The sequence below is a fragment of the Taudactylus pleione genome, unplaced genomic scaffold (genome assembly GCF_031769625.1).
Source record: "Taudactylus pleione unplaced genomic scaffold, aTauple2 ptg000114l, whole genome shotgun sequence".
Classification (NCBI taxonomy): Eukaryota; Metazoa; Chordata; class Amphibia; order Anura; family Myobatrachidae; genus Taudactylus; species Taudactylus pleione.
In genome coordinates, this window is record NW_028284516.1 from 28,074,185 (window position 1) to 28,097,382 (window position 23,198).

General features: G+C 43.9%; 1 protein-coding gene across 1 annotated transcript in view; it reads right to left on the reverse strand.

Moving 5' to 3' along the window:
• The window catches only part of PREX2 (phosphatidylinositol-3,4,5-trisphosphate dependent Rac exchange factor 2), a 435,974-nt gene that overhangs the window by 199,667 nt on the left and 213,109 nt on the right, over window positions 1-23,198 (reverse strand). The window contains exons 19-23 of the mRNA XM_088471582.1: window positions 22,406-22,491; window positions 21,376-21,512; window positions 12,555-12,675; window positions 12,262-12,446; window positions 1,827-1,988 (exon numbers count right to left, since the gene is read on the reverse strand). Coding sequence (XP_088327708.1) covers window positions 1,827-1,988; window positions 12,262-12,446; window positions 12,555-12,675; window positions 21,376-21,512; window positions 22,406-22,491 — 691 coding nt within the window. The remainder of the gene's footprint in view (window positions 1-1,826; window positions 1,989-12,261; window positions 12,447-12,554; window positions 12,676-21,375; window positions 21,513-22,405; window positions 22,492-23,198) is intronic.

Sequence of the window (23,198 nt, forward strand, 5' to 3'; positions counted from 1 at the left end):
GGTTGTGAGGAGAGAGGAACGTACCGGCGGGCAGCAGACAATGCAATGCTCCCCTGCTGTGTCACAGTGTCTGTCTGTCAGCAGCAGAGAAAAATTAAGACACTGGCAGTTTTGAACTTTAAAAAAAAAAAAAAAAACTGAATGGAAGGCATTGGGTCCTGTGCAGTGGCGTGACTATAGAGCGCAGGGGGTGCACTTACTATGGGGCCCGGCAGCTTAGGGGGCCCACCAGCCCAACAAGTATCCCCATGCACCCTCTGAAGCACGGCCAGCCGAGACTTGCTGATGCAACTGGGATGGCTCGTGTCTGAAGCGATCAGAGACTAAAGACACCTCTGATCACTTCAGAGGCCAGCGTTCCCAGTGATGCAGTGCGCAGGTGTGTGGGGGACGTCACCATCGTCACCTGCGATGAGAGGAGCCTGCGTCTGCTGCTGGATCTAGTTAGATCCAGTCAGCGGCAGCATCTACTTGGGAGAGCTGACAGCGTGGACTGGAGCATTGCCTGACGGCCAGCGTGAAGAGCGGTGAGTACTGCACAGGGGAGGGAGGGGTGCCACAGCATAAGGGGGCACTGCATAATGGGCACAACTACAGGGGGCATTGCATAATGGACACAACTACAGGGGGTACTGCATAATGGACACAGCTACAGGGGGTACTTCATAATGGGAACAACTACAGCGGGCATTGTATAATGGGCACTGCATAAAGGGCACAACTACAGGGGGTATTGCATAATGAACACAACTACAGGGGCACTGTATAAGAAGACCTATGGGGGTCCCATGGAAACTTTGCTATGGAGCCCCCATACCCGTGTTACAATGTCAATGTGTGTTTGTGTGTGTTTTTGTATCTTAACTGTATCTATGTATTAATCCAAATGTATTTATATAGCATCAACATATTCTGCTGAGTTTTACAATTGTGAAAAAAATTATTGATAGAGACTGTGGAATAGAATACATACCGAGGTAAGAGAGCCCTGATCACAAGATTCCAAACTATAGAGAAATAGGAGTCTGATACATGAGGATAAGAGCTGTTTTACCCTTAGTGATGAACACTAATAACTGTGGGCCTGATTCAGACCCATTTGCTAAGCTGCGGACACACGCTATGGGCGACAGTCGCCTGTTTGCGCATGCGTATGCGTCATTCTACACATTCATGCATCACTCAGTGTGAACGGGAATCGTGCGCTCGTAGTACACAGACTGGACGCTAGTTTGAGTGACAGCTAGCGCCATTTGTGGGTGGTAACAGGGGAAGGTGCTTGTGAACGGGGGAGTGGTGCTGCGAACACAGGCGTGTCTGGCCGTCAAAACGGAGTTTTATGGGTGTGCATAATTAGCAAAGATGCGTCATTGTACACGTCACTTGGTTGTTTTTCGGCCTGCAGTGATCGCAGTGCTTGCGGTGGGGTAAGGTCTACCTCAAACGCTGCGTGCAGCTTTCATGGCTCTGGATGGTTCCGATTGTCCAGACACTTCCTGGAGATGACGTGTGTAAAGATAGAAAAGTGGGCGTCTTTGTACCGGCATGCGTTCGCTCTGCCATCGCTCTCTAGGACATAGAGTGCGTCCTTACACCAGACAGTGCGATCACTGCATTTGCATAACAGGCCCCTTTTAGCTGCGTGAGAACGCAGCTTAGCGTCCGGGTCTGAATGAGCTCCTGTGTGTAGATGTCTTAGGAGTAGCAGAATAATGTCAACCATATCTAATTCTAAGGGAAATGGGAATCCTATAGGTGAGTGGTGTATGTTACCTGGTTACGGGTATATGGAGAAAAGTTTCTGAGCTGCCTGCCAATACACACACCTTTCTGTAACTGGTGATCCGCCGGTAGATGTGCTCAATTTTCTCTCGACAAATGATAGTGAATTTATTCTGAAGCTCAGGTGGAATGATTTCATGTAAGGAATGAAGGTGGCTGCAGTGCTGTACAAATTGTTCATCACTTTTAGCGATGGCGTCTAAGATCTGGAAGACAGGAGACAATTGGGAAATTTTAACAAATAACAAAAGTATTAATTTGTCAACTTATAAAGTTACTATAAAATATTGGAATTTTAAACAATATTTGTTAACAGTGTACTGTTCTGTGTACAATATCTTGCAGTGTACCTGGTAATATAAGATGCTTTGTGGAAAGTAAACTGTGGTTTACTGACTTATGTGGTTTATGCATAACTGTATTATTCAAAAGCCACAGGACTCAGGGTAATATTGCACTATATCTACAATCAGCCAATAAGATGTAGATGACTAGTACTGGCAATCAACATCATCATCATCAAATTGCACCAGCCTCCAGGCATGAGCAATTGATGGTTTTGATAGACATCTCTGTGCAGGTCTACTGTAAATCTGTTTGAAATTGATTACACAAACATGTCCTTACTGTACTTGGCCTAAGTTAGACAGCCCCTTTCCTACATCTCTTCTGTCACAAGCGGGCACACGTATGAGTATTATGCAAATCTGTATAGGTGCATATTATTATTATTATTATCATTTATTTATATGGCGCCACAAGTGTTCCGCAGCGCCTTACAAAGTATATAAACAAATTGTAGACAAGTGACTTACAGAATACAATACAATACAGGACATGGATAATATATATTGCTACATTAGTGACCATATCACCCAGATAAGCAACAGAGCATAAGCAACCAAGTGTTAGGTGCCCTAGTGGTGAGTAAGAAGTAGATGACACTATAGTAAGGAGAAGCACAAGAGGGTAGATGGCCGTGCTTGTGAGAGCTTACATTCTAAAAAGGTGGGGGAAGACAAAATGGGTTGACACAGATGGGGTAGATGGGGACAAAGGAGCATGTACCAAGGAGTTAGAATGATAGCTGGAAGGCTTTGATGAAGTAGTGGGTTTTGAGAGCCCTTTTGAAGGATCACAAACAGGTGGAGAGTCTGATGGGGAGTGGGAGAGAGTTCCAGAGGTGGGGAGCAGTGCAGGCAAAATCTTGGAGGCGGGAGTGGGAGGAAGTAATCAGCTGGCATGAAAGGCGGCGTGCATTAGTTGAACGAAGAGGGCGGAGAGGAGCGTGAAGGGAGATGAGATCAGAGATGTATATGGGAGAAGATTGGGTGAGGGCTTTGTGAGTGAGCGTGAGAACCTTAAATTGGGTTCTAAAAGGGAAGGGGAGCCAGTGGAGGGCTTGTAGGAGAGGGGAGGCAGATGTAGAGCATTTGGAGAGGAAGATATGCTGTGCAGCAGCATTAAGGACAGACTGGAGAGGAGAGAGATGAGATTTGGGGATGCCAGATAGGAGGAGGTTACAATAGTCAATCTGGAGATGACCAGTAAGTGTATGAGTGTTTTAGTAGCATCCTGGGTGAGATAGGGTCTGATCTTAGAAATATTTTTGAGATGGAAACGATAGGACTGTGAAAGCTTCTGGATATGTGGTTTGAAGGAGAGGGATGAGTCCAGGATAACTCCAAGACAGCGCACCTTGGGACTAGATGAGATAGTTATTCCATCAATTGATAAAGAAATAGTGGGAAGAGAGGTGATGTGGGAGGGTGGGAAGATGATCAGCTCTGTCTTAAACATATTAAGTTTAAGAAATCGCTGGGACATCTAGGAAGAGATAGCAGAGAGACATTTGGAGATACGAGTCAGAAGAGAGGGGGAGAGATCAGGGGAGGAAAGGTAGATTTGAGTATCATCAGCATAGAGATGATAATGGAGGTCAGAAGAGCTGATGAGTTCACCTAGAGAGGAAATATAGAGGGAGAATAGGAGAGGACCAAGAACAGAACCTTGGGGAACACCTACTGTAAGAGACTGTGGGGGGGAAGAGGAGTCGTGAGAGGAAACTGAGAAAGATCGGTCAGAGAGGTAGGACGACAGCCAGGAGAGGGCAGTTTCACGTAGACCAAGGGAGTGAAGGATATTCAGCAGGAGAGGGTGGTCCACAGTGTCAAAAGCAGCAGAGAGATCAAGGAGAATGAGAAGAGCGTAGTGGCCTTGGGATTTGGTAGCAAGGAGGTCATTGCTGACTTTTGTGAGGGCAGTTTCAGTGGAGTGGAGAGAACGGAAGCCAGACTGAAAAGGGTCAAGGACGGATTGGGAGGAAAGAAAAGTGGTAAGGCGGTTGTAGACAATCCGCTCAAGGAGTTTGGAGGCAAAGGGGAGAAGAGAGATGGGTCGGTAGTTAGAAAGAAGGTTAGGATCAAGGGTACAATTTTTAAGAATGGGGGTGACAAGGGCATGCTTGAATGCAGAAGGAACAGTGCCTGATGAGAGGGAGAGGTTAATGAGGTGGGCAAGATGTGAGCAGGCAGAGAAAGAGAGGAAGCGGAGGAGGTGGGAGGGGATGGGATCAAGGGGGAGGTGGAAGGGGGGGAGGACCGGATGAGGGCCATGACTTCCTCTCCAGATACAGGGGAGAAGGATGTTAGAGTTGGTAAAGTTGATGGGGAGGGGTGATTTGGGAAAGGAGGAGGTGGAGAGCTGGGGGACTGGTTGGATATGATGTTCTGACGTATGGAATCAATTTTAGATGTAAAGTAGGTAGCAAAGTCAAGGGCAGTGAGCAAGGAGGGGAGACGAGGAGGGGGTGGGCGAAGGAGGGAGTTGAAAGTGGTGAAGAGACGCTGGGGATTAGAGGACTGAGAGGAGATGAGGTTCTTAAAGTATGACTGTTTAGAAATGGAGAGAGCAGCACTATAGGATGAGAGCATAAATTTGAAATGGAGAAAGTCTGCCTTAGAGCGTGATCTTCTCCACTGTCGATCGGCAGTTCAAAAACACTTTTGCAGGTATCTGGTGCATTTGGAATGCCAGGGTTGAAGAGTAGATCTGTGAGTGTGAGTAGTGATCACCGGAGCGACAGAGTCCAGAGCAGAAGTAAGGGAGGCGTTGTATAGGGAAGTGGCTTGTTCAGGGCATATGCATGTGGCCTGCTTACTGGACATGGACAGAACTAATTCCCATATTTTACTGTACACAAACTGTTGTATGTCCAACTCAGAACCATCCCATAGTCAGTTGCCCCCCCCCTCCCTCCCCCCTAGCTCTGACTGCTATAATATTAGCATACTGTAGTTGGCTTCATATAAATCAATTTGTGACCTGATTATGGGGCTTCCACAATTTGGTTACAGGGCACAACAGCTATAAAGTTTGCTCAGTCTGTAAAATCATCTCATCTGACAGAGTAACTTGAAACTAGCCTGGAAAAGTGTCTTGATCTGGATTCATCAGGAATCTGGATTTTTGTAAAATTAGCATTCTGAGGGACACATTTCCAATGACCAAGCTTGGGCTTGCTGTAGAAATAGAGGGACATATGAAAGTCTTTGTTGTAAGGTTTCAGAATTAGCTTGACATGATCATACAGTTCTCATATATCCCAGCTTATTCATTATGATGAGGACTCTTTTAATTTGGCACAAATAGTGTAGATAAAGACTACTACAAAGTGCACTTTTGATGAAGTATCTTGAAGTACTATTACACATTTATATTATTATGTTTTTTATCAGCCATTAGGCTAGTTAGGCTGCAGCCTAGGGTGTCAGAACTTGGGGAGAGGGGAGGGGGGGGCACACAGTTGGCATTTGGGGAATAAAATGAAAACCTAATTAATTCTATGTTGGCGGTGGCCACACAGCTTAATTAAAGAGGGGGGTTGAACTGTGCCCATGCGTAACGGCAGGAGGTGTGCTCCAATGTGCTGTGGTGGTGGTGAGTGTGCAGGGGTAGATAAATGGGGGGGTTGGGGGGGATGTTGGGTTAATGATACGTGGGATGGTGTTGGTTTCTAGGCTGTGTATGCGGGTGGGGGTGTGGGTGTGTAATGGGTGGGTGGAGTGCTGCACCTTCGTGCGGGAGTACCGCGTCCTGCACTGTTAGATCGGTGATGGGGGGGGGGTTATGGTGTGCTCTGCCTTGGTGTTATGATATGGTTGATGGGTGTGGTGAAGTGAAAGAGGGAGGAGATGAGGTGGGGGCGGGAGTGTAGGGGGGGAGAGGAGGAGATGTAAATGTAGGATGGATGAAATTAAAAAAGCCAGGCAGAAAAGGTTGGGGGACAAATCTTTTATTGGAGAAGTCACAGTGCTGCTCCTGATGGGTCCCGGGCAGTGTGGGAGGGGTGAGAATCCGGGTGGGGAACTTCTTAAAGTGACTACCAGGTGGCTGTGCCGATGTGACAATGCAATGTATTGCTAAAATCTTTATATATATTGAGCTACAGCGCCATCTGGGTAGCCTGAAGAGCTGCATGCCATTATCTTTAAAGCCTTTCAGGCATTCCCCAGAAGCCAAAGTCTTCTTTACACTCCACAAACATCATTAGATCACTAAGGGGCCTATGTGTTGTGGTGAGAGTGGTTATCTCTCACCTGAATTGCCCACATTCTGGTGGAATCAACTCCCTCCAAGGGAGTTTAGAGTGAACCCTTTGGGGCCCCATATTAATGTCCAGTTTGCAGCAAGGGAGGTGTGGAACTCCATGTTTTCACAGTTGCACAGGCCCAGCTGCAACTCATCACTGAGCAGCACAGGAAAGGCTTAAAACTCTCACACACATGTTGCTCATTGCCCTGATGCTGACTAGCGGCCAGGTAGTAGCTACAGTGTTGTAGTGCCAGGGTCCAAGGGCTATGCTGGGAGAGCATGGCCAATTGTGGCTGCAAACCACTGCTGACTATTAAGCACAAGGAGTGCTGGAACCTTTTATGTTTGTTTGCTTAAATTCTGTTATGTGCCTGTGTGTGTCCAAGCCTATGCTCACGTATGCCAAGGTGTAGTGTGTGGTGAAATTAAAAGACACTGCTTTACCAAGTATACATGCCTGTCTGGAGTCCTCATTTCAGATCGCAGTCCCCATTATTATCAAATGAGGACTACGATCTGACACCCATGTACTAAACTCCAAGAAGCTAAGCTATTCAGAGTTTAGACCCGGTAGTTTACACCGTCTTCAGATCTTTCAATCACTCTCTCTCAGTCCCTGGCCGGCTCCAGAAACTGAATGTGCGCATGTGCAGTGTCAGCTTCCCCAGGAGAAATCTTTCACTAAAAAAACATCTACAAATGCCGGGGATATAACTCGCAGGGACAGCAGTTACGGCCAGCGCTGTCCCTGCGAGTTCCCCTTTGTACATAGCGGGGATATTTTCATTAAAAATTTAAATAGCACCAGCGAAATGGACAGATAATAATCGCAGCTGGTCAGCGATTATTAGTACATAGACCCCTAATTCCAATATCACACATGTCAGCTGTATAACCTACATTACTTGCACATGTGCAGCATAAAAGGTGATTCCCTGAGCATGCATATACACTGTGCTCTGTGTACAGCAGCACTGCAGGGAGCACTACAAGGGTATTAACCTAGGGCATTCGGATCCCTTATTCAGGCCTTCATATTACTATAAGTGTTTTGAAAGTATAGAATTAGTGAAGTATTGAAGGTGGTGTCCATGTAGCAAGCCTGCACACTTGACCCGTATTATTCTTGTGGGAGTCTGTGTGGATTGATGTTGCAGTTCCCTACATCTGCACTTATATATGGGAGACTAAACCTTTGCTACTGCTGCTGCTGCCGGCTCTTTGGAGGTGTCTGTGTGGACGAGTGCTTCAGCCAGCCTGCTATTCATCTATGGCTGGGATCCAGCATTCACTGCCCGCCGCCTTCGATAGAAGAGACGCTACCATGTGTACAGGGATTCCCACACACACAGTTGCAGCAGCGGGACCCAGCAGTCATATCTGCATGTACTCCCTAGTTACGGCTATCAATAGCGTGCTGTGGCGGTGAAATGTAGCTCCGGTCCCCTTCTCTCTCTCCTCATTACTTGATGCACAGAGACATGAGCTTTGACATGCTGGCTGAGGTGGGGCTTGTGTGGTCGCAACCGGAGGCTGACAGCTGTGGGGAGGTGTTGAGGTGGTGGCGCAGTCCCGTGGAGTGGGATGGTCGCCAGGGGCTGGGTAAGTAGATGGTGAGAGAGCTAGGAGGTCTCCGGGGTGTCTCCAACACATTTCGGCAGTAGTCTGCTTGCTTCAAGGAAGTGGTGGGTGAACAATGCTGATGTGGGTGTTTTGTACTCGCTTCTGTGTGGAAGCGACGGTCACGTGACCCTTGCCTGCAACACGGCCGCACCGCATCACCCACGAACATAAAATCATACCTGTAGCTTTGGGACGAATCACCACCGCATGGGACGCCGCCTGGGTACACAAACCTGACATTCAACCCCCCCCCACAAGCACACCACCAGAAACTCTGAAGACTGTTGATCAAAGGTCCAGCAGGGGAGACGTGCCGTCTATTGAACCACACTGGAAGGAGCCCCCTGAAAGGGTCCACCCACTTCCCCAAACAGAGTCTTATCTACACCGAACCTTCTCCCCCCACACCACCCCATTTCGACCCCGTGAGCTCAAACAGGAGTAGCATTGTGACTGCTTCAATAAAAGATTTGGCCCCCATCAACTTGTCTGGTTTTCATTCACCCACACCACCTACCACAATCCCCACCATTACAGGAAGAGCGCACTTTTCTCCTTTCTTTCCAGCCCCATATTAATATATATATACTGTATATATAAATACATTCAGTTTATTTATCCCTCACACAGCTCTTTATCATTTATCATGAGTTTAACATGACATTACAGAGTGAAAAAAAAACATATGCTCTTTAAATATATAACTTTCTTCAGCACCTACCATTACCCCAACCCATAGGGCTTGCACTTACTATGCATTTCAGCAGGGGTGTATCTAGGGATCCAAGCGCCCCTGGCAATGTAATGGACTGGCGCCCCACCCCTATGCAGTGCCCCAGTAGTAATCCCCACTATACTGCATTGCCCCCAGTAGTAGTCCCCTTTATACAGTGCCCCCAGTAGTAGTCCCCCCTATGCTGCATTGCCCCAGTAGTAGTCCCCCCCTATACAGTGCCCCCAGTAGTAGTCCCCCCTATACAGTGCCCCCAGTAGTAGTCCCCCTATACAGTGCCCCCAGTAGTAGTCCCCCCTATGCTGCATTGCCCCCAGTAGTAGTCCTCCTCTACAGTGCCCCAGTAGTAGTCCCCCTATACAGTGCCCCCATTAGTAGTCCCCCCTATGCTGCATTGCCCCAGTAGTAGTCCCCCTATACAGTGCCCACAGTAGTAGTCCACCCTATACAGTGCCCCCAGTAGTAGTCCTCCTATACAGTGCCCCCAGTAATAATCCCCCTACACAGTGCCCCCAGCAGTAGTCCCCCCTATACAGTGCCCCCAGTAGTAGTCCCCCCTATACAGTACCCCCAGTAGTAGTCCCCCCTATACAGTGACTCCAGTAATAGTCCTCTTATACAGTGCCCCCAGTAGTAATCCCCCTTATACAGTGCCCCCAGTATTGGCCACCCCTCTAAAGTGCCTCCAGTAGCGGCCCCCTCTATACAGTGCCCCGAGTAGCGGGCTCCCCCCCATAAAGTGCCCCCAGTAGCGGCCACCTCCTATACAGTGCTTCTCCCCACTGTGCCAGGCTTACACACACACACACAGTACACACACACACAGAAGAAAAAAAAATAGAACTTACCTACCGCTCCAGACGCTCTTCTCTTGAACTATGGGAGAGACGTCATGATGTCTCTCCCATCACCCACTGCGGAGGGAGCTGGAAGATGGAGCTCATGAGTGAGCTCCAGCTGGCTCCCTCTGTGGATGATACAGCAGCCAATGAGAGTCTGTCTGACTGTCATAGGCTGGCTGCTATAACAAACACACAAACTGTGTAGGGCAGACTGCTCTCACTGCGGTCTGCCCTACACTTGTGGGGCCGGGGGACTAGCGGGGTAGTCCACCCCTTGGCTGCTGGTAGCACTGCCGGACGGCGCCCGCCTTTGGTCGGCGCCCCTGGTGAGTGCCATCCTGGCCAACAGGTAGATACGACCCTGCTTTTCAGCCACAATAGACACTACTCGGCCTCTTCCGACTCCCGTCCGCTGCCCAGTGACAGCCACCGGCCGTGCTGACTCCCATCCACTCTCTAGTGTCCCCACAGTGACAGCTGCCACACGCAGGCCTTACACACCCGTGCCGTCGCATTGTCTTCCTCCCGGCTCCTCAGTCTGGCAGGCTTGGCCTCAGGGAGGCTCGCGGTCACATGTTATGTGACGTCCGGCACCAGAGCAGACCAGACAGGTCACTGAGGAGGAGCGCCGCTGATGCAGATCGGGGCTCATCTCGGCGGCTCCTCTGTTTCAGCACACGCACAGCACTGCAGATACAGCAGGACACGGAACAGGTGACAATGGAGGAGTTGCCCCCTTCAGGGCTGGCACCCGGTGGCAACTGATTCCATTGTCTCGGCAGTTCTGCCAGTGACTGGTTTGGACTTCTTTGTGGCGTAGCAGCTCATTTATTATTATAAGATAAGGAATTGGAGCCCCACTAAGGATGCATTAAGAGCTGGTCAAGGTTGGATATATTAGATTTGCTGAAGTGACACATTGATACATTGCCATATGCATATGCCACTTTCTAACTTATATCTTCACCCAAGGATTGACTGACACTAATAAACGTCAGGCTTTGACTGGGCTGCCGGGGAATCGGGTAATACCCCGGGGGGCCCCACTATGTTGTGGCCATGCCCCTTTCTGTAAAGGGGCGGGGCTTAGCGGGCCGCAAACGGCAGGCTTCGACTGGGCTGCCGGGGAATCGGGTAATTCCCCGGTGGGCCCCACTATGTTGTGGCCCCGCCCCTTTCTGTAAAGGGGCGGGGCTTAGCGGGCCACAAACTGGGGTTTACGCTGCTGGGTTAACAACAACGCAGCAGGAGCACCACTGCTCCAGACTGCTGTGCCCTGCCAATTCAGCCCCCAGCAGTCCTAAGTCTCACCCATGGCCAATTAAACCCTGCTCACTCGCAGGAGGCCAAAGCTCCGCCCACTTGTGAATGACCGAAGCTCCGTCCACTCGCGGGAGGTCAAAGCTCTGCCCACTCATAGGAGGCCGAAGCTCCTACCGTTTACTCCCCACAGTCTTCCATCTGCAAAGTAGCTGGCAGTTGGAGACTGCGGTTAGCTCTAAAATTATGAAAAAAATATGGACATGGGTCATACCGAGCAGAGAAATACCACATTCATCCCCACAGGTAATTGCAATATCTGATGCTGCTCTGCCTGCTCTGTGTGAGATTTCTCTGGGTCTGTGTGTATATACTGTATATATATAATATACTATATATATATATATATATATATATACACACACATAGGTACTAGCTATATCCCCCATGGAACTAGCCAAACCCCGTGGCACAACCACACACCCTGTACTGACCACACCCACACAGCACTGGTCACGCTCCCGCATCAGTAGTCACACCTCCACACAATAGGCCCTTAATAAATTTCAGCTCCAGGCCCATGTGGACCTTAAACTGGCGCTGACCAGAACAACCATTTCTCTTGTATTTTAGAGGACTATCGGTCTATCGCAAGTTAACTCCCCCTTCATCTTTAAATATACACCTACACCCACTTTGGCAGATGGTTACACCCCTAGAGCGGGCCCCTACTATGGCAATCCCCTTGTGGGCCTCTCATGCCCCATTACGACACTGATAAACGGTTTAACCTGCATAATTATTGGAGCATACAGATGGTGCTTCTCATATACAATTTGGAATAAGATCGTGGACTGTATATTTGAGATCATCTTTTCTCACGTTTTATCCTATTTTATTATATGAGTATTATTTTCTACATGCAGACCATATATATGTGTTGAACATTTGCTGATTGATTGTCTTTTTACAATAGAAATATATTTACTATATACAGTGCAATAAATATATATATATCTATATAAAGTTGACGTGTGTGTCTCTTGGGTCCGGGATAAGCCTACTGGCGCTATCATTTACTTTACTAGTGAAGTATTGTTTATACTGCGAGCCAAAGAACCCATTTCCTATAGAATACCTATGTAATTTCTTAATAATGTCATGTAAATATGTATTATTTACAGTAAATGACATTATGGAAGGTACTGAAGTTCTCCACCTTTTATAGAACAGCTAAATATTTTAAGGTTGGCAGAATCTGATTTACACCATGAATGACAAATGTAAGTCAGGAGAGAACAATGACATCTTGCACAGTGACTAAAATGTATAATAATAATATGATGGGAGATGGGGCGCTGGTGGCCACTTGCCATAGGACATGAGGGTACATTGTTCTATAACATGACAATTCTATAGACTTCTCACCTTGGCACTTAAGCTAAAGAAGCTCTTGGGTTCCACCATCTTCTCCACCACATGACACTTGATTCCCGCAGTGCTGTCATATTCATAAATAACACCGTACTCCAAGTGCACATTATCCACTGTGAGACTCACGTGGTCCTTCTTCCCATCAATTATTGCCATGGTACTAAACTTGTCAATGACCTCTTAATAAAAAACAGATATGAATGAGTGCTGGACTCGATGAATCTACAGATCTGACATATGATGAACAGAACAGGTTATACGTCGATAATAAGAATATTAAACTGTACCTTCTACTTTACAATCAAATCCATCCCCGTCATTGTCTCCTAAGGGTCTGGTATTTTGAGGTTTTACAATATCTTCCTTGGCGCTCTCAATACTGTCGTATATCCACTGTATGGAATCTTGCTAAACATAAACACAAGCACATAGAATAATATATATATTGTTATTTGTGTTACATAGGGATATAGTAATTTTTCAACTGCAAAAGGTGAAGTACTTTTTAAAAGGGCTTATGTAGAGTTGAACGTACATACGTTTGGTGAGTGTATTTTGCATGAACATGCACTGTGTATGCGCCAAAAATGATCGCTTATAACAGTGGTTTCACTTGGTGGGTGCGGTTGTCACCCTCCAAAGGAGTGACACAGAAATGTCAACTCCTCAGTTACAGGGAGTCAGTAACATCACAGTACAGCGCCCAGCTCCTGGTCATTGAGGGGAGTCTGTGGGGGCAACCCAGCATCACCAGGAGTGCTGGGGACTGAAGTTGTTCCGCAAGGCCATGCCCCCTTTTCGGATATGCACGCCCTAGGCACAGGGGTTTACTTGCCGCTTTTGGTGTCACCGACCAAATACCGTCATTGGCTTGCAAGTACAGGCTACTCAGAGTCATACGCATTTTAATTTAATCTACATTTGCAACCAAAGATGCAGAACTGGGGTGTGACGGAACAAACTCACATAGGCAACGTTCACTGAGGGCTTATTCACACAAATGCATCCTATGCAGACCTGGATGTAAAGCCTTTTTTTGGAGACTATCTTTTGCACCTACAACAGTATAGAGCAGGAGCAAACACTCATGGATGATAATGACTAGTAGTAAGACAGGTACTTGTGCTACAGATGAAGATTTGGGTGTATCCCTAGATGCATGCTGCTTTGCATATGGGCGAATATGCACATTTTTTCCAGACGTGCTTCATTTGAGCAATGTACACTTGATTTATTCCTTAATGCCCTGCATGCTGGTACTTGTGGTTCTCCAAGTACCAGCATGCAGGGGAGGCTTGCTGGGACCTGCAGTTCTACTGTAAAGACAATGTTTACACTTTTCAATGTTTATACTACACTTACACTATCAACCCACCACGCACCGCCCAGGGGTGGCGGGGATAGCCCCGGGCTATCAGCCTAGGCTACGGGTGCCCTGGAGAGGGAGACCCATTTATTGGAGAGGTCCCCAATTCCCCAGGGATCCCTGGCCTGGGCTGACTAGCGATCAGGGCTGATGCTGCAGCTGGGGGGCCTGGTGATAGGGCTCCCCTGGCTGTGGCATTAGCCCCCCGCTAGAAAGGGTCCGGTGCTGATTCTGGAGATTACAGGGGGACCCTACGCAATTTTTTTCCCCTGTAATTAGAGAACCAGGACTGGCTATGAAAAGTCCGGGGCTGGTTCTGTTTTAGGGTGGGACCCCACGTCATTTTTTTTCTAAATGTAACTCTTTCTAAGCTTTTTACAGTAAGATACATGCATGCATCTCACTGATGTATGCATGTATCTGTGTCAATCTGACCTGCTCATGCTCAAACCGAAAGCATGAAGCAGGTCTATTCATTTGGGGATTTGAAGTTCGATTTTCTGTTCGATTTCAAATCGAATAATAGTAAATAAGGGTTGTGTGTTGATCTATATAAAAGTACCGATGTTTTTCCGATGTTCGATTTGAGTAAAATTTGGTTTTAATTTCGAATTTACATTCGATTTGGCCTTTAGTAAATACCCAAATGCAAAATCGAATGTAAATCCAATGCAAATCCAATGCCAAATCACTCAAAAATCAAAATCGAACTTTAGTAAATTTACCCCTATAGATGGGATTCTCTCACTTGCAGGCCTAGTAATACATTTTGGGCTGATTCTGAGTTGGAAGCAGAGCAAAACAGCAAGTAACTGTGCATGTGGGTAAAACCATGTTGCACTGCAGCAGGGGTAGGTTTAAAATGGTGTAATGAGATTTAGATGTGAGAAGGGTGTGTCAAAACTCAAATCTATATATCAGTGTAAAAATAAAGCTGTCCAGCATTTGTGGACTACATGAAAAAGCAGCCAGTATTTACATTGCATAAATGTATGTGCATTACAACATGGCTTGTTCCTGATATCAAATTACTTACAGTACTTTTTTTATTGCTCCCAACTCAGAAGAAGCCCCTTTGTTAGGATGCTGAAATACCAGGGATGGTCTCACTGACAGAAGCAGTCAGGAGAAAACTGCTATAATATGCTTACTCTACAAATACAGTATTAATTATATTTAACAATGTTCTGTGTATATCCCATATACATTTGCACAATACTAGCTATTACTGTATCCATTCTGTAATTTTAGTGTGCACTGAACTAAGTGGCCAGCATTTTGTAGGTAACCATTCTTAGGTCTCTTAATCTATAGTATCAAAGTTGCCATTTTATTTACTTTATTTGTCCCTTAATATATTATTCAGAGCATATCGGGTTTACTGATTGGGCATATACTGAAGTCTCAGGTTACCTCAAGGCCAGGTAAGTTCAATTTGAAGTCTCAGGTTACCTCAAGGCCAGGTAAGTTCAATTTAATGACTAGAATCAGCTACAGGTGCCTTTATAAGGAGACTCCTTTGAAATGCGTAGAAGGAGATTTCTCTGAAACGTGTAGTAGAGATAGCATTTGCATTGGGTTAACACCTTAATTGCAATATATCTATCAATCAAACCATCACTTGCTAGTGTAAATTATACCTATAACAATAAAGAGTAAACAGTATGGAGTAGATGTGCTAAATATTGGAGAGAGATAAAGTGGAGAGAGGTAAAGTACCAACTAATCAGCTCCTGTAATTTTTGAAACGCAGTTATAAAGTGACAGTTGCAAGCTGATTGGTTGATACTTTGGGGTCTATTCATAGAGCAGTGAAAAGCCCTTTATCAGTGATAACAGGGCTTTTCACTGCTTTCTTCTATTTATTTTATAGAAGGGGTTACCATGGAGAAATCTCAGATTTCTCAGAGGCACCCATGATTACTCTGTTGACTGCTCAGTGCACCTGCTGCCCCAACGGCTGGCTTGCTCTGCCCCCGCTCTGTGGTATGACATATATCAGTGACATGCGGTGAGGTCAATGACACACATGTATAAAAGCACTACTTTTAAATCAAAACTCTGGACCATAAAAGGGAGTATGATAGGGGAAGGTTTATGATAGGGGAGGCTCAGCCTACCGTGACTGCACGTCTGTGATGAAAGCCCGGCACTCTGTGGACCACAGCGGGTCAATACCTTGCTCCGGGTGCCTTCCACATGGAGACCGCTCCACTCGATATATTCAGAAGCACATGAGCGGCACTCCGGAGACTCTCATAATGGGTGTAAACACCACTGTTTACACCAGTTATAAGAGTTTCCGGAGTGCCACTTATGTGCTTCTGTATATATATATATATAATTATATATATATATATATATATATATATATATAGTTACCAATGGTCCAGCACTCCCAAAAATCGATTACTACTGCAGTCGGTGCCCTAGCAGATTTGTAGACAAGCGACCAGAGGTGCGGCACTCAAGACTTTAACAAATGATTCAACAGGCTGGATGGCTTAACAACGTTTCAGTTTATCACTGTCTTCAGGTTCAATAACATTGAGAAACAAACATACCTTTATAGTATACCAAAGAACCTCACCCTACGTGCAGCATGCCAGCTTTCCCGAGTCGGGACCATACACCCGCCCGCGGTCGCTTCCAAATGACACTGCGCTGTACACCTGATCGCAATGCATCAGTGTATCCTATCACCATGGAAACAGTAGTGTAATAGCTATAAAATACAACATATCGGTTCTTATTTGCAATATAACACATATTCCATATAAGGTAACGCTAATACAGATATCCTATCAAAGAAACACTTAATTAAATACATAATACATATGATTGAGTACATAGAGACCTCTTCATAAAAAGCAGCCATAATAAATAGACTAATTTAAACCCTTAGGGAAAATAACATCGAAACGGACTATCCACCTAGCTTCACATTGCAGAAGCTTCAGGGCTCGATCACCCCCTCTAAAAGAAAATGGAATCTGATCAATTATGAGGTACCGTAAACTATTTAGAGGATGGTTATACTCCGCAAAGTGATGCGCTACTGGCCGGTCACTTGTGCCAGTCGCTAGGGCATTACGAATGGCCGATCGATGTGCCGTCATTCGTTCCTTAAAGTTGCGGTCTGTCTTCCTGACATAAGTTAAACCACATGGGCATGTAATTTGGTATATGACAAAACTTGAATTACAATTCAACAAATAGCGTATCATAATTTTTTTACCTGTGTGTGGATGTGAAAATGAATCCCCTGGTAAAAGATATTGACATGTAACACAGGAGCATCTAATACATCCTAATTTACCTTGTTGTAGAAAAGATGATACATACATACCTAGTACCTTTCTTAGAGATATTGGCTTTTATCAAATAATCACGTAGATTTCTACCAAGTGAATAACAAGGCATTAAAGTGGTGCTATCCAGATGTAATTTTTCATCAGATACTATGATAGGCCAATAATTTTTAGTAGGCTTATTAATGCTAGGTGAAGCTGTGTTATATCTGTTGACCCATGGGAATTTGTCATTTAAGGATGAACCCTCTGCTTTTTTCTCAAAAAGGACTCCCTGTCCAGACTCAATACTTTAGCTCTAGACTCCATTAGGCTAGCCCGTGAGTATCCTCTATTGATAAATCTGTTGATCAACTCATCAATTTGTTTAGAAGCCCATTCTATATTGCTATTGAGCCATCTAATGCGGATCATTTGAGAGTAAGGTAACCCCCTTATCAAGTTTTTTGAATGACAACTTTGAGCCTGTAATAGGTTGTTACAGTCAGTGTGTTTTGAAAATACAGTGGTGGCGATCTTATGTTCATTAATCATTATTCTAACATCTAAGAAATTAATTGCTTCCTGACTCATCGAGTATGTAAATTTAAATGGTCCTTCTCTGCCATTATATGATTCCATAAGAGTAACAAAAGTACTATCTTCCCCTTTCCATAACAGAAACAGATTGTATATAAAGCGGGTGAAAAGGATAATGTGACTGCAGAGTCACTGAAGAACAGTTCCTTCTCTACTGCAAACATAACAACATTCACATAAGCTGGATCGGCACTAGAGCCCATAGCACATCCTTTAGTCTGCACATAAAATTGTTTATCATAAAGAAAATAATTATTAGTGAGAATCAATTCCAACAATAATATTATAATCTCAATGCAGGCAGAGTCATACAAGCCACTTTGCTCTAGAAATCTCTTTGCTGCCAAAAGTCCTATATCATGTAGAATGGATGTGTACAGGTCACTACATCGATACCTACTAACCAACAGCCCTCTGGTACTGTGTCCATAGTTTTTAATTTGTTCAAATAGGTAGTTGTAGACAAAAGAAAACTCTTCTCCTTCTGGATCAATGGTTGTAATAGGGAATCCAAGAATACTGCCGTCAGTTGTAGCAATGAACTCCTTGACAAAATTATCGGACTTGTGATTCTTGTGAATCTTAGGTTATAATATAAAAAAAGGTGTAATGGGGTGTTGAGGGATTAGTATATTCATAATTTCTTCTGTAATAAATCCCCTATTCACTGCTTTCTGTTGGATTTCTATTAGCCTATTTTGGCACAAGGCCGTGGAGTCCTGGTGTAGTTTCTTATACACATCCTGATCTGAAAGTTGACGGCTTGCTTCAATCTTATAATCCTTGATGTCTTGACGGACCATAGCCCCGCCTTTTTCCGCCGGGCAAATAATTAAATGATCATTTTTTGATAATGATCTTAAAACCTGTCTCTCCAATACTGTCAAATTTGGATATTGTATCCCTGATGTCTTTATAGTTTGCTGTACCTCTTGATCTATAAGACGTATAAAAGTTTTTATACTGGCATTGTTTGATAATGGGTCAAAGCTCGAGTGTGTCTTAAATTGTTTCAATTGTCTTGGGATTTGATCGTAATTATTTTCTAAACCAGATTGATTCGAAAAATGTTCTCTTAGCCATAATTTTCGTTGTAGCAAATGCTTCTCAATGTTCCACTGAAATTCTTTAAAAGGAACCAATGTTATAAAAGATAGTCCTTTGCTCAATAAACTATGTTCACTCTTGGAAAGATCATACGAAGACAAATTTATAATTAAGTCCTTTTCACCAATGGTAGTCTCCCTACTCATCCTCTTCCTCTTATTCGGATTCCCTCTTTTTGCATATTTACTCTTATTTCAGGTTTTGTAGCCCTTGTAGTCACCCCTAAAGGCCAGCAGCGTAATCAAGTTTGTCCACTTCATTGGTTGAGCTACCTGTATCCTGGGATGAATCTGTATCGAGGATGCTGTTTCTTATATTTCCTAAAGAACGGGTGTTTATCTTCCTGCAGCCGATTGCCTTAAAGCCATTTATATACAGTATGTTTCTCGTAGACTAATTCCACTTTCGTTTATTTGTCTTTCTTAAAGCGAATGAGGTCGCATTTTTATTGAGACACTTGTGTTTTAATTTATCCTGCCAATCTGTCTCCTTATCATTAGAAAGGATAAGCATATCTACTGTTTCAAATCCAGAGATTTTGTTCCTAATGGTCTCGAGTTCCTTAGTAGATTGTTCTATGACCAGGAGGATGAGATCACAAGAACATTTATTTAATATAGTGATCCATCACCTACAAAAACTGGAGTCATAGCCTTCAATTGTAGGGCAATTCTTTACCCTAAAACCCCTTGGGATTTTTTTGATTTTATAATAGTCGCTTAAGGACAAGCCATGTAGATGAAAATCTACCTCCTTCTTTTTTAGGCGTAACAAATCTCTTTAATGCCTTGTTATTCACATGGTAGAAATCTACGTGATTATTTGTTGAAAGTCGATATCTATAAATATGGTACTAGGTATATATTATCTTTTCTACAACAAGGTAAATTAGGATGTATTAGATGCTCCTGTGTTACATGTCAATATCTTTTACCAGGGGATTAATTTTCACATCCACACACAGGTAAAAAAAATTACGATACGCTATTTGTTGAATTGTAATTCAAGTTTTGTCATATCCTAAATAACAGTATATGCCCATGTGGTTTAACTTATGTCAGAAAGACAGAACGCAAATTTAAGGAACGAATGACGGCAAATCACCTATTTGTAATGCCCTAGCGACTGGCACAAGTGACCAGCCAGTAGCGGAGTATAACCATCCTCTAAATAGTTTACGGTACCGCATGATTGATCAGATTCCATTATCTTTGAGAGGGGGTGATCGAGCCCTGAAGCTTCTGCAATGTGAAGCTAGGTGGATAGCCCGTTTCGATGTCATTTTCCCTAAGGGTTTAAATGAGTCTATTTATTATGGCTGCTTTTTATGAAGAGGTCTCTATGTACTCAATCATATGCATTATGCATTTAATTAAGTGTTTCTTTGATAGGATATCTGTATTAGCTTATATGGAATATGTGCTAGATTGCAAATAAGAACCGATATGTTGTATTTTATTGATATTACGCTACTGTTTCCACGGTGATGGGATACACTGATGTATTGCGATCTGGTGTACAGCGCGATGACGTCATTTGGAAGTGACCTCGTGCGGGTGTGTTGTCCAGACTCGGGGAAACTGACATGCTGCACGTAGGGTGAGGTTCTTCGGTATCAAGGTATGTTTGTTTCTCTATGTTATTGAACCTGAAGACAGTGATAAACTGAAACGTTGTTAAGCTATCCAGCCTGTTGATTAATTTGGTAAAGTCTTGAGTGCCGCACCTCTGGTCGCATATATATATATATATATATATATATATAATTATTTTTTTCTCATACACTGACTCTCCGCTGCCCCTGGCTCGCTGTGTGGTGTCCCCACTGCTCTACCTGATCTCCTGCCTCCCCTGGTGGACGGCACTGGTGGCACATGTGCAGAAAGAAAATGAAAGCGACAAGAATGGGAGAAGATTGGAGAGGAAGGAGAAAACTGGGTCGCAGGTAGCCAGGATATCTGATCGCATCGTGGAGCAGGTAAGTATTCCTGAATTGCTGTAGTTAGGCCACTGAGATATCGCAAAACTAACATGCGAAGAGTAGTGTTAACTAACATAACGCTACAGGGCATGTACATGAGTAGACCCCTTTGTCTGTCTACAAGGTTTAGTACATCTCCCCCCTGATCTATGAGTGATATAATAATTTGATATTCTCCGCTCTGAAGCCATATTATTGAGACCTAACAAAGATAGAAAAGTGCTGCCTCTTTTTTTTTTATTACAGCTGCCTAGTGACTTTCAGCAATAAAATAAATGATATTTTTATTTATTTAAATATATTAAATAAATTATTAGGAATGTCTAATTTATTGGCAAGACCTGAGCAGCAATGAGATTGGAATAAACTGAAAATGGAAATAGACTGGAAGAATGTTAGGGGAACATTTATCAAACCTTCTAAAGAGAACACGTGGAGGTGTTGCCCACAGCAACCAGATTCTAGATATAATTTATCTAGTACATTCCATGAAATGATAGCTCAAATCTGATTGGTTGCTGTGGCCAATATCTCCACTTGTCTTCTTTAAAGGGTTTGATAAATCTCCCCTTAGTGATAAATCCATTGTAACTATTTGGAGAAAAATTGACTGTTCTAGGTCAATGTGACATACAGTATTTATAACTGTACATCTGATGATGCTTTCGCCTCCTCTGCCACACACAAGTTTCTGTATGCCATAGCCTTGCTATAGACTCTTGTGCACATTTATATATTATAACAATATAAAAGACTTTTTCTACCTGCATTAGGCGCCGGTACTTCCTGCAGGCAGTCACATGTGCAATTACACTGGCATGACTCTCCTTGCTGACGTTGATTCCATTCACTTTGATGATACACTGTCCTGGGTGAAGACCGGCAGCTGTTGCCACTGTCCCTGCAGGCCAGAGTATGAGAAATTATTAATTGCAATTAAAATGACAATCCTGCCATTGATTTAAAACCCAGTTGCTAATTAAGTGGAGTATCCCACTTTTAAGATGAGAAAAGCAATTTGAAGAAATGACACACTGCGCAGATAGATATAAGCACTTACAAAAACATCTAAGCCAGTGTAGTGTTGACAGAACCGCTGATATGACTGTTTTGCAACCCTTATGACATTGAGTAAAATATATAAACATATATACAAATAAAGATATATAGAGAATATATATACAGTATGTGTGGAGAGAGAGAGATAGAGAGATAGAGAAAGAGAGACAGAGGGCCTGATTCAGAGCCGGACGCTCTGACCAGAGCGCTCGCTCTGAATCAGGGCCCTCCTACATGAAAATGGAGCGGCCTCTTGGACGCTCGCATAGCTGTGGGTGACCACCCACAGCTATAGTGAGCGTCCATGATGATGGTGGCGATGGTCAAGACCATCACGACCATTGGGCTTGTGACGGTGACCCTGCGGTAGGGTCTCGCTGCCGCAAGCCCTGGAGTGATTTTGGCTCTATCAGAGCCAAAATCACTCCCACTGACATCACTAGATGCGATTTATCGTCCGCAGGAATGTGCATCTGTCATCGTTCAGGGCCTATCCATTAGCAGATATAATGAACGATTGAATGATATAACGATAGGCCCAAAAAGATTGTCTCTCTTTTTTCATTTTTTTTATTTTAACATTTCCATTCTTTTGGTTGAGGCTGATTTTCAATCACTGCAACTTATTTTATAGATTATAATATAATACAGTTAAACTTTATTTTATAGTTATATTGTCTGCCAACTTTTTCATACAGTTTTAGGATTAGACAGTGCTATTAAAAGTTACTGTACCTCTGCCCACAGCATGCACAACAGACGGCCCAAAGCCCCTTATCTGGAAGCCGAGTCCCTCCGGAGAATCTGGAATTTTTACAGTTCTAGGAGAGATACAAAGTGACAATGTACATATTATATTTTATTGTGTAAACCAAATCACAAAGCGCCAATGTTAGCAGATCATGTAGGTTTTAACTGAGACCAGCAGTTATGACAAGATTTGTTTATGAGACAAGTACAAGGATAAAAGCCAGACAAAAATGTAACTCTGTTTATCTGCAAAAGTAAAGAATAATAAAATACCATCTGGAATGTAAAATTCCATTATGCATCACTTTACAATGAAAATTAATTATTTACAAAATATATAAACCAGGAGCTAGAACATACGTGTGATTAAAAGATCAAAGAAAGAATGCACAGATGCTTCAAGGCTGATCAAAAAGCTTTTAACTGTATACTATAATATGGTTGCCAATAATGCACATTTGCTAAGAGTTCATTTGATTCCCTTTTATACTGTACTGTAATATTGCTGACTGTTCTTGCATTGTGCTCTCCAAGTTCTGATAAACTGACAAGTAAATTTACATTTTATAGTCAGACTATAAATACCATCTGTTGAAATAATTACACAGGACTGAGTTTATAATTCTTTGTGAATTGATATAGGAAAGGCTCGTCCACCAAGGTGACAACAACAGAAACGGTTTCAAGTGGCCGTGAAGGATGATCTTACATTGAAAATAGTATTTCAACTTAAACAAATGTCATATAAAATACCTTACAGGACATAATGGGCCCTATT